General features: G+C 40.1%; 1 protein-coding gene across 7 annotated transcripts in view; it reads left to right on the top strand.

The window, feature by feature from the left end:
- LOC133595948 (intermembrane lipid transfer protein VPS13B-like) overlaps window positions 1-12,297 on the top strand; it is a 672,020-nt gene that overhangs the window by 218,510 nt on the left and 441,213 nt on the right. For all 7 annotated transcript variants that reach the window (XR_009814611.2, XM_061948790.2, XM_061948782.2 and 4 more), the window contains exons 23-24: window positions 2,960-3,194; window positions 6,032-6,249. Coding sequence is in view for 6 of the 7 variants with exons in the window: in XM_061948790.2 (XP_061804774.2) it covers window positions 2,960-3,194; window positions 6,032-6,249 (453 nt within the window). In the remaining variant the exon portion in view is untranslated. The remainder of the gene's footprint in view (window positions 1-2,959; window positions 3,195-6,031; window positions 6,250-12,297) is intronic.

The raw sequence follows: 12,297 nt of genomic DNA, 5'->3' as shown, positions 1-12,297 counted from the left end.
AGAGGTTTGTTAATCGCTGTTCCAATGTACTTGTTTTTTGTTGTAAACATGAGAGCCCCAGCAGAGCTTAGGTTAGTCAGCTAATGCTGTATTTTTACGCAATTATACTGATTTTAAAAGTATGTTAATGGCCACAATGTCTGTCAAACGATCTAGTATTAGTATGGGTGAATTTACTTTGCACATGCAACAATATTCAAGTGATAGCTTTTGATGTCCTATCCAGAGCACGCTGCCATGTCACCAAAGGAGTCAGCTTTTTCAATTTATATTACTCAGATCTAATGTTGACACAAATACCGTTCATATTTTTAGAAATTAATATTCTGTATGTGTTTTAGATGTTTTGTCCACAAGTCGAATGCCACCGACAACTCCAGGAAGGTTGAATATTAAAATCTTATAACAGCGCTTTTCTATTTGTTCAGATATATACTTCTGTATTACTCTTTTTTTTATCTCCCTTTTTTCACCAATGCTTCTGTTTGACTAAAAACAACATAGCTCATGTACAGTATATAATATAATGTTTTGGTACATGAGCAATTTCCAGTAAACTTCTTGCTGTGTTGATAGAATTTCACTTTGTCATGATGTCACTTGTAATTCCCAATTGTGGTCTGTCTCTTTGTTTAACCTTTTACCAGCAGGGTACTGTAATCCAAATTATTTCTTGTGCCCGAGTCATTTCTAGAGGCCATCTATTTATGCTGTTTTATTTCCATATTACCCTGAACTCTACAGAAGACAAAGTTGTGTAACAGATATTCCACCATTCAATTACACCCTTGGTTTAGCTATTTCTTCTGTCCTTTTCTAATTTTAGAACGTTTCCTTAGCAGCACTTGGAAAAGCAGCCTTTCCATGGGTTTGCCCTCAATCAATTATACATTTTCCACTATTTTATTATGGCTAAAATATGAATTAGTTCACAAGGCTTTATGCGTGGCCTTTGAGTCTAGTTTTATGTGGCGGTTCTGGACCTCACCTCCCTAGCATCTGACGGAACAAACCATCGGTCATCCTGGCATCCTTGTTAGTTTCCTGTCCTGAAATTGGTCATGCTTTCTCTCTCACCAAACATACCCAAGCCTGTCATGTTCGTCAGCTCATACTAGCGAGTCATGCCTCCTAACTACTTCCATCGCTGTGTTTATTGGCTTGTTAGAGAGCTGTTTAACATAATTGTGGGGAATACCATACACGACTCTGCACAGTCTCAACTGAACTTTTACACCTCAAGTCGAGACACGAAGCCCGTACGGATTCATTGTTCACCCAGCTGAGTACAAACAGTATTCAATTTTCTATTTTCACTGTGTATGCAACCACATAATTACCTTGAACACAAACACTGGATTTCCCACAGCTCTTCCAAACCCTTTTCTTTTCTCCGCCTCCCATCCAATCCCTCCAGGATTTTATCTTCTCCATACACAACATCTCTACACAGACTTTCCATCCGGAATCAATGCCCGGTCATGAAGAGAGATCTGTATGCCAACACCCAGGCCTCAGCATTGAGCATGACCGAATGACGGATGCATATTTTGGTTGGGTTTCATCGCATGTTTCCCACCAGGGTGCTTATGTGTGCAAAAACAAGTCAAACGAAAGACCACAGATTAATTTCGTGGAGAGTTTTTTGAGGTATGCCAAGGGTGACCTGTTGTTAACGATAGCTCAGAAAACAGGTTGAATAATAGCCAGTCGGTCGTTTTAATCAATACTGTCCTTGAATGTGAGGTTGTTTACTGTGATAGGGAGGCCAGAGTGGTTTATTGGCAACTACATAATGTAAAAAGCATTGAAAAATCTTAAATGACCCATAGCGTCCAGATGACAGAAATTTCACTAACAGGTTCTCTCTATGTACTTTTTGCTCCTGAAAATGAATGTGACAGTTTTTCTTTCATAATATCAATTAGTTCTTGAGTAATCGATAAATAAATAACTGTACTTGGAACGCCCCCTTTCCATCGCCATCCTCAATATGCTGCCCCCTTATGGTATGATGTCATCAACAGAACTGCGGTCCCTTTCCCCGCATAGACTTTTGGATAAAGGCATGTAAAACTATAATTTTTGATCACTTAATTGAATGTTTTTTTCACACTAGTCCATGATTACTTAAAAATTAATGTGGTCAACATTAACAACAAATAAATACAAAATAATCACCATTTCGGGACTCCTCTGCTATTTCATCTTCATAGACACTGGGCCCTGTGTTTCCTCATTCTTTCAGCACTTCTTAAATCATCTTGTGGAAAACACCAATATAAGAGCACAATATAGAACACTAGCTTCTTTTTCTCTTGTTTTTTTAGCGTAGGATCTGCTATCCTCTCTCTGTTTTACGCAGGTTCGGACTCAGTCGCTTTCCCCACAAGGGCGCATCTGCTTTTCAGGATGGTATTTGGTATTTTTCCTCCAAATTCCGACCAAAACCCTTCTTTAGTTGTACTGCTACAACCTGCAACAATGCATCTTGCATACATATTTGCTAATTTATTCAAATTCTGTGCAAAAATAATTTGATTCGGGATGAAGATGCCACCAAAATACATTCTACGCAGTATGAAATTGCCTCCCGTCATCTGTAAGTGACGTCAGCAGGCTGATGCAGGCCCGCCAACGTATTAGAGATTAAAGTAGGCATCCCAAAATTTGCTAAAGCTCATTTAAAAAAAAGTCTAAAACCACTGCTGTCTTTTTTTGGGGTAACTTTTCCTTAGACAAAATTTGAGGTCCAGAACTATACAATAAGTACCAATGTTATCAGTATTAATGGGGCCCTTCTACCAAAGCGTAACTGTCATTGCTATTTTATTTCTAAAATGTGTTAATGCTTGATAAGTGTGTTTGAAGTTAGTATGGGTTACTCCTGTAGATGGTCATTGAGTGTAATTTGTTCGATAGTCACAATTAATGTATTATTTTTTTCTTCTCTCTCCAGTTGGAGTTACAATCCTGTTGTGTGTTCCTGCCCAATGACAGCCTTCCATCACCAAGCACTATTATCTTTGGTGACATCCCTGGTACTGTGCGGAGCTGGTACCACAACCAAGCATCAATGCCAGGAACCCTTGTGGTCTGCCTGCCCCAGATCAGTGTTGTCAGTGCTGGGCATAAATACATGGAGCCTTTGCAGGAGCTCCCATTTGTGGTCTCCAAGCCCATTCTAGAAGAAGGTAATATTTGACACTGTACATTTAGATATGCTTCCTTTGAAAGTCACACTAAACAACTTAATGTCATTTGATATATATTTCTATTTTTGAGTATACATAGTAGTTTAATATGGAAAGCAGTAAACTACATATTACATATTTACTTTTGCTCAATCAATTTAAATAATTGATGATCATAATAAAGTGGGATCAAAGATGGGAATTACCATCTTATGACCTTTTTGTCACTTGGCTGACCTTTAACCAAATACTACTCATTTACCATGACAAAAGACAAACAAACTTAAGTAGACTGACTTTGAGAGATAGATCCCTGCACATGTGTTCTTCACACCTGGCAAAGTTGACATAAGCCCTAACAGTTAAGCGGTGTTTTTTCTTCAGAATAACAAAAGTTGAGGGCACCCCACTTTTTTCTCTTAAATTTCCAATGACATCATATAAATACACTGGTCATACAAATACAGACGTTAGCAGCCTTGGCTGTTTTGCTGCTCGAATGAATTTGTTTTAGCAATATATTCCTTTTCTTAGGGATGCTCTTCGTTTCATTATTCAGGAACGCAACAAAGCAGCAAGGCCATAGTTCTTGAAGTTCATACGAGCAAATCTTGTTTTTCCTCTTCTACTAATGATATACAGAATGTTCTGCAGTCATTCAGGAAAAGAACAAGAGCCGTTTTAGACAAAAGACTGCTACTCAATTACAAATACTGTAAAAGATAGTCCACATAACTTTTCTGGTATGCAAAATCAGCTAGCCTACTTATCACTCCAACGGTAAATGCCATCCATCCATCCAAAGACATGCACCTGGGGATAAGTTGATTGGCAACACTAAATTGGCCCTAGTGTGTGGATGTGAGTGTGAATGTTGTCTGTCTATCTGTGTTGGCCCTGCGATGAGGTGGCGACTTGTCCAGGGTGTACCCCGCCTTCCGCCCGATTGTAGCTGAGATAGGCTCCAGCGCCCCCCGCGACCCCAAAGGGAATAAGCGGTAGAAAATGGATGGAAATGGATGGTAAATGACCACCCAAAAATAAAGGCTTAGGTCTGTACCTTTTGATTATTTTAGTCATCAAGTTATCTGACGATTAGTTTGTGCGATTAATCAAGTAATCGGATAAAACACACTTCATAGCCTTAATGCGTACTTTAGGGAAAATAGTTTAAATAAACAAAAATGTTTTGCTTGCCATAACCTTCTTTTTTATAATAGATAATAATAAATGCGCAACATTAACATTGAAATTGCGGTTTTAACATTTTTGTATTAATATATTAAAAAGAGGGCAGCACGGTGGGAGAGGGGTTAGTGTGTCTGCCTCACAATACGAAGGTCCTGAACAGTCCTGGGTTCAATCCCGGGCTCGGGATCTTTCTGTGTGGAGTTTGCATGTTCTCCCTGTGACTGCGTGGGTTCCCTCCGGGTACTCCGGCTTCCTCCCACTTCCAAAGACATGCACCTGGGGATAGGTTGATTGGCAACACTAAATTGGCCCTAGTGTGTGAATGTGAGTGTGAATGTTGTCTGTCTATCTGTGTTGGCCCTGTGATAAGGTGGCGACTTGTCCAGGGTGTACCCCGCCTTCCGCCCGATTGTAGCTGAGATAGGCTCCAGCGCCCCCGCGACCCCAAAGGGAATAAGCGGTAGAAAATGGATGGATGGATGGATGGATATTAAAAAGACAAAAAACTACTGTTTGCCACTACACTGCACACCACCGCTTTCATTTGCGCTCTATTGCAGCAGCCGTGTTGAAACTGTTACCTATTTATCTGTAGTTCCGAGCACTCCATACGTTTACATTTTATAATTTTTTTATAAATTTCACTTATTAGATAATTATTAATCGATCAATTTAATCGATAAATGGTTGCAGCCCGAGATGGCTTTATAAATAACATTGTTTATTCATTCATCTACTGGGGGACTTAGTTTGCGCCAATGCCATTATTGTATGAGAAAGTTATTATTATAAATTTGGCATTTATTCATTTTTGCAAATGTATCCACATTGAATATAAGAAATAATCAAGAAAATCATCAAGCGCTTTTGTTTGGGTGTAGCAGTGTGCTATTAATAGGTGGATCCTTGCTGCAATGCAGCTGGTTAAATTAGGCTCATACTTCAGGGAGTGATTGTGTTTCAAATCCAATTATAATTGGATTTGTTAATTGGGGACGGCGTGGCGAAGTTGGGAGAGTGGCCGTGCCAGCAATCTGAGGGTTACTGGTTCAATCCCCACCTTCTACCATCCTAGTCACGTCCGTTGTGTCCTTGAGCAAGACACTTCACCCTTGCTCCTGATGGGACTGGTTAGCGCTGTGCATGGCAGCTCCTGCCATTAGTGTGTGAATGTGTGTGTGTGAATGGGTGAATGTGGAAAATAGTGTCAAAGCGCTTTGAGTTCCTTAAAAAGGTAGAAAAGTACGACCCATTTACCATTTAATTCCTGTTGATTTCAAGTGAGTAGATTTGATTTTTATGATGCATTAGTTTGAGGATCTCTTCTTTTAGATTGCTATACTAACTGTGCAAATGTATGGCACCAAGTGGTGTGTTTTATCAATCTTAGGTAAGAAGACATGCTTTTAGTAATTGTAACCTGTCCTGCTTGACTGGCAATAGTGAACTGTAATATTCATTCATTCAAAAAAATGTTTTTAAGAATGTGCACTGCACACCTTTTAACATGGCAAGTGTCACTTAATATAATATCTACAAATGTTAACTGAAAAAGTTTTCTGTTTCATGTGTTTATCGAGGTTTTGATATATTGTTTGCAGACATATAATATGCCCATTGTTTTCTTTCATGTGTCCACCAACCAGGTGATGCTTTTCCATGGACAATATCCCTGAGTCAGTTCAGCGTATACACCCTGCTGGGGCAGCAGCGTAGCCTTAGCCTCGTCGAACCGATGGGGTGTACCTCCACACTTGCAGTCACATCCCATAAGCCTCCAAACTGTCCAGAAGGAAGGCACTCTTTTGTTGTATGCCTCCATGTTGATCTTCAGCCAGTCCGAGTCAAGTGCTCCAACCCTCAGGTCAGTTGACATTCTCCCAAATTAGTCATTGCCGTTACATGATTTGTTTGTACTGACCATATCATCTTACATCAATACTGTAAAGAAGCAGCCTGTTTTCCATGTTTTTCGTTTGGCTTGATCCTAGAAACAAACTGTCTTATCGTGTGTGATTGTCATGGACTTGGCAGTGTTAACAAAAATGTGTTGCCTCATTTGTTTTGGTCAAACATTTTGGGGTCTGATTGAAGCAATCTAGTGGATTGTTAGACTCATCCACATTGTTGAACATGGTGTTATTATAGTGTGCCTTTCTCTACTGTACAGACAGACTTGAAAGGGAGCAAATATGCTAGTTGACTGTGGTGTTTCAGGGCCATAATCACATCTACATGTACCATCGCACGTTTTTTTTTTTCTCAATTGTATTAGCTGTATTAAATTAGGTTCTCTGTAAACATTTCATTGGAGCAGCCCTTTGAGTGGTCACACAGTTTAATGTCTCAGACCGTGCCGTGGTGATAATGAAGGAAATTGGTACCAGAAACAAATGAAAGTCCGTATTCTGTCGGTGGTTAAATCTTTCCCAGATATTTGAAGAGCGGCTCTGGGAAATTTTCCTCTTGCCCTTTTCGTGTTTAATTCCTTTTAAATTGTACGCTTATGGCTGGCACTGCAGGGCTACTTATTTTGATATTATCCTGAGTCATTACTAACATTAAGATGCAGTGAAAACAAAGTTTTGGAGTATTTTCCATTCTTCTTTTCTCCTTTTATAATGATGAGTCAAGCCCTGTCACAGCTCTTTAAGAAGTGCTGCCATAGCCATAGTAAACCCACCCCTTTAGAAAAAAGAGCTACTTAGTCCTTTTTCAAATTGACATTACCATTTATAGGAGTGCAAGTGTCAATGTTCTAAAACTGCACTTTTGCTGCACTACAGTACCACAATAATACTGAGATGAGATGTTCTAAAGTGTTCCTGGAGTTGTTGTAACACATTGATTAGTTACAGTTATGATGTCAGCTATCGGTTCTAGTGTATATCAGCAAAAAGTATCGGATTGTATCGACTTGCATCTAAAATCTGCGATATAAGCGCTCTGATACAAGCAGTCCTGCAGTGCGTTTACTTGTGCAAAGCCTCGCAGCAAGTTAACGGTTGAATAGCCTTCAATAAGCACACATGGTTTGAGTTTTCTTGTATTTTAGTTAAGTATGTTTTAAAATGTGATCATGGTAGGCTAACGGCTACACAACAGCAAAGTACACTGTTATATTAATTTGATATACTTTCAAATGTTTCCATTCCTTTGTTGAGAATTGTTTAAGTGTCTAGAGACTTTTAGTGGCTTTTTCTTTATTAAAAATGACTAGGAAGAAATCTAGCATCTTTTTCTGGTGTTATTATAGAATGTACTCGTGTTTGAGACTCCATTTCTGTCCCTCGATGTCCCCAACAAAAAGCTAGCTGCAGCGAGCATGACGTCACACTTGCTCAGCGCTGCTGCTACAGTTAGGTTTTGTCTCCTTAAAAGCCGCCGCTGTCCTCTTAATATTTTTAAATTTTGTATATCGCTGTCTGCGGGTATATCTGGAATATATTAAAGTTACGTCCATATTGCAGACATGCTGACAACGCTCCAGACAATCGTGTGTGTCTTGTTTATGTCATCACATCATACAGTTTCGGAAGCGCGGTTTTCGTTGATCAAAGGCTATAAATATCCATCCATTCTGTAACAACGTGCTATTGTTAATGTTTATGTTCATATGGTTTTGATGTGATGTTAATCTTTTCCCATGATCCGTACCTAAAAGCGGATTGGCGGAGAATAAGGAAGTGTTGTTGCGTGTCCAGGGAAGCAGGGAGACAAAAGTGTTTGCACGGGAGATACAACCTGTTGGAATTGGGCCAGTTGTTATTGGTAATAAAAGTTAGAAATAGCGTCAAACTTTGTGTGACTTTTTGGAGGCTACAATACATTACAATAATTAAATTTTTCACAAAATAACCAACAAAAAAAACTTATTCTCAAGTTGTCGTGGCTATAATTTTGCCGTGGTAGTGTGCGACAATCTGTTACATTAAGGGGAAACCCTGGGCATTGTTCACCAAAAACAAAGGAATATAACAAGCAAAATAGTCGACCCTTCTCAGTGTTGCTTACTGAAGTAAAAACACAGCTCCTAGCATTTCGGTAGAGGATTGCACATCACATGCTCACTCTATACGAAGACCTATAAGAGAATGAAGATGTAGAAGACGCCGTAGCATCCACGCAAAAACACAATCCAGGTTTCAGTATAAGCAGTCTGTCTCTTTACTGTTATCAGAATATGGGGACTCATCAGGTAACCAGACTCAGCTGCTCTTCTTAGATGCAAAACTACACAAAACACATGCAGCACATGTGTTTCTCTACATGTGTATCTTACCACACACACTCTACAAAGTGTCCATTCGGTTATGTTTCTATATAAATTGTGCTTAGAAAAGGGGAAGAGAGCACTAACCATCTGTATACTCTCCCATCTTTCATGTGTGTTGTGTTTTTATGAATGACTGTGGAAGCCTCTGTTCAGTTTCCAGGTTGTACTACTGCAGCCTTGCATTCCTCTTGATCTGCAGATGACAGGTCTTTGGAGAACGTAGCCCTCCAAATGTTCAGTTCTTTCTCCCTAACTCATGAAATGTGGCATCTGTGTTGTGAGTTCATGTAAGCCTTTGTCTGTGGGCTCATCTTTGAGTGGCTCCACCTGCCTGTCGGCCAGACAGTAGTTGCTGAACTGATCCTACTTTCCTTTAATAGGAATAAGATAGCATTATAAAAATTGACAGGGGAGTGAAAAGGAAGGAAATGAAATATGAACACAAAAAGTATATGCATGTGAATAGAAGCAATTTGGATACAGTGGGAGGGTAACTTTTTTTATAATGGAGGCATAGCTTGCAGTCTAGACTTAGCTATTGACAATGGGCCATTGGCTTTGTCAGTCTCTCTCCATACTCTACCTTTTTATTATCTACTTTGTCCCGTACTTAGTTTGACTGACTGGCCTCAGACTTAGTGATTAGTGTGTGGTGTAAGGCAGAAGTCATCAATTATAATATCACTGGGGGATGAGGCTAAACATGGTACACTCTGAGAGGAAGACAGAAGCAGGCATGCTAATAGCTAAGATAACCACTAAGCCAACTTTAAGAAACACAAAAAAACAAGTGCCTAATAAAGTTTAAGAAATGTAAATGGACCATGTTACAGAAGAAAGTAAACAGCGAAATTAACAAGTAGATTAAAAGTGGTTAGAGAGAGGATAATATACTGTAACCGGTGGGCCAGTTTTGTCACAGCCAGTACACGACAGTAGGAGGAAGGGCGGATCCATACATAAGTTGGTGGTTTTGATACCAAGGCTACTATGATCGATACTACAGTGATAAAGTCCATATTTGTGTTTTCTCAAAATCATTTGTTGTTTTAATAATATTTACAAACTTGAGAACTTTGAGGGCAAATGAGTAGAGAAAATGTGTTTTTGCTTTTGTTTCGTTATTGTGTACAATTGTGTTTGATCATCAAGTGCCAATTGAGATGGACAGGACATATTATCCACATGGAAGACAACAGGATTCCAAAGATGCTACCATATGGACAGTTGAAATAGGGGCATCGCGGTCAGGGAAGACCTCGCAAGAGGTACAAAAATTCTCTGAAGGCAAACCTTAAGAAATGTAACTTGCAACAGCCCACGACAGAGCTCTTTGGAGGCACCAGCTTGCACAAGGTATAAAGGATTTTGAAACCAACAGAGCAATCAACATTCAGTCAAAGAAGGACAGAAAGAAACAAAGTTCCACTTTGGGTTCCTTCCCTTGTAGCAGCTGTGGCCGATTGTGTGCATCACAATTTGGTCTTCATTCTCACATGGGGACCCACCTCGGCAAATGACTGGTTTGCTACTCATCTGTCGCATCGACAGGAGATTCCATATGTATGTACACTATATTGCCAAAAGTATTTGGCCACCCATCCAAATGATCAGAATCAGGTGTCCTAATCACTTGGCCCGGCCACAGGTGTATAAAATCAAGCACTTAGGCATGGAGACTGTTTCTACAAACATTTGTGAAAGAATGGGCCGCTCTCAGCAGCTCAGTGATTTCCAGCGTGGAACTGTCACAGGATGCCACCTGTGCAACAAATCCAGTCGTGAAATTTCCTCACTCCTAAATATTCCAAAGTCAACTGTCTGCTTTATTATAAGAAAATGGAAGAGTTTGGGAACAACAGTAACTCAGCCACGAAGTGGTAGGCCACGTAAACTGATGCTGAAGTGCATAATGCAAAGAGGTCACCGACTTTCTGCACAGTCAGTTGCTACAGAGCTCCACACTTCATGTGACCTTCCAATTAGCCCACGTACAGTTCGCAGAGAGCTTCATGGTATGGGTTTCCATGGCCGACCAGCTGAATCTAAGCCATACATCACCAAGTCCAATGCAAAGCACGTCACCACTGGACTCTAGAGCAGTGGAGACGCGTTCTCTGGAATGATGAATCACGCTTTTCCATCTGGCAATTTGATGGACGAGTTCGGGTTTGGAGGTTGCAAGGAGAACGGTACATTTCGGACTGCCTTGTGCCGAGTGTGAAATTTGGTGGAAGAGGAATTATGGCGTGGGGTTGGTTTTCAGGAGTTGGGCTTGGCCACCTTAGTTCCAGTGAAAGGAACTTTGAATGCTCCAGGATACCAAAACATTTTGGAAAATTCCATGCTACCGACCTTGTGGGAACAATTTGAAGCGGGCCCCTTCCTCTTCCAACACGACAAACCCAGGACCTTCTTATTGTGAGGCACAAGCCAATAGTTTACAATGGTATACAATATACATAGAGTATATTTATATAGGGCTGCGTGCAAGGTACGATAAATCACAATTAAATAAATATATACTGTATTTTACACTATTGATAAATACAGATACTGTATATATTAAAGTTAAAGTACCAATGACTGTCACACACACACTAGGTGTGGCGAAATTATTCTCTGCATTTGACCCATCACCCTTGATCACCCCCTGGGAGGTGAGGGGAGTAGTAGGCAGCAGCGGTGGCCGCGCCCGGGAATCATTATACAATATATAATCAATTCTATTGATAGAATGAGAACTGAAGTCATGAAAATTTATTATTTTCTTAGCCCTCTACTAATCAATCATACATGAAAATATGGAAAAGCTGCTTCTGTTGTGTTTGGCAGAGAAAAAGCTGGAAGGAGATACCGTAGAAGTCCATTCTCCAAGGCAAATACTGTACATTATTATTACATTACTTCATCAAACTACTAATCAGCGTCTTGATATGCCACACATGTAAGGTGGGATGGATTATCTTGGCAAAGAAGAAGTGCTCACTAACACAGATTTAGACAGATTTGTGAACAATATTTCAGAGGAATAGGTTTTTTATGTGTATAGTAAACGTTTTAGATATTTGAGTTCAAAATATGAAAAAAACAAGTGTCGTGTTTATATTTTTGTTCAGTATATATATATATATATATATATATATATATATATATATATATATATATATATATATATATATATATATTAGAGATGCGCGGTTTGCGGACACAACCGCGGATTATCCGCGGATCGGGCGGTTGAAATAAAAAATAAATAGATTTTATATTTTATCCGCGGGTTGGGTCGGGCGGTTGAAATAAAAAAAAAATTGATTTTAAATAGATTCAGGCGGGTGGCAGTTAAACCAATTCGGAAATATATATACATAGTTAAATGTTGTTACCCACATGCGAAAAACGAGCAGGCACCTGCAGCATATGCCACAACAGAAGAAGAAAAAAAAAAGAGATGGACACTTTTACGGAGCGGAGAAGGGACGCCTCGCCGGGGTCCGGGACCGAGGCCCCTTCCCCCGAGAGGGCCCCACCGGGAGCCGTAGCTGAGGTGATCCGCGAGAAGGGCCCGACGCACGTCCAGGGTCACCACCGCGCCCACCGCACCGACACCCCGCCTCGTCCGCCTTCGCCGCGGCC

The sequence above is a fragment of the Nerophis lumbriciformis genome, linkage group LG04 (assembly GCF_033978685.3).
Source record: "Nerophis lumbriciformis linkage group LG04, RoL_Nlum_v2.1, whole genome shotgun sequence".
Taxonomy (NCBI): Eukaryota; Metazoa; Chordata; class Actinopteri; order Syngnathiformes; family Syngnathidae; genus Nerophis; species Nerophis lumbriciformis.
This window is presented reverse-complemented; position numbering and strand designations above follow the sequence as displayed.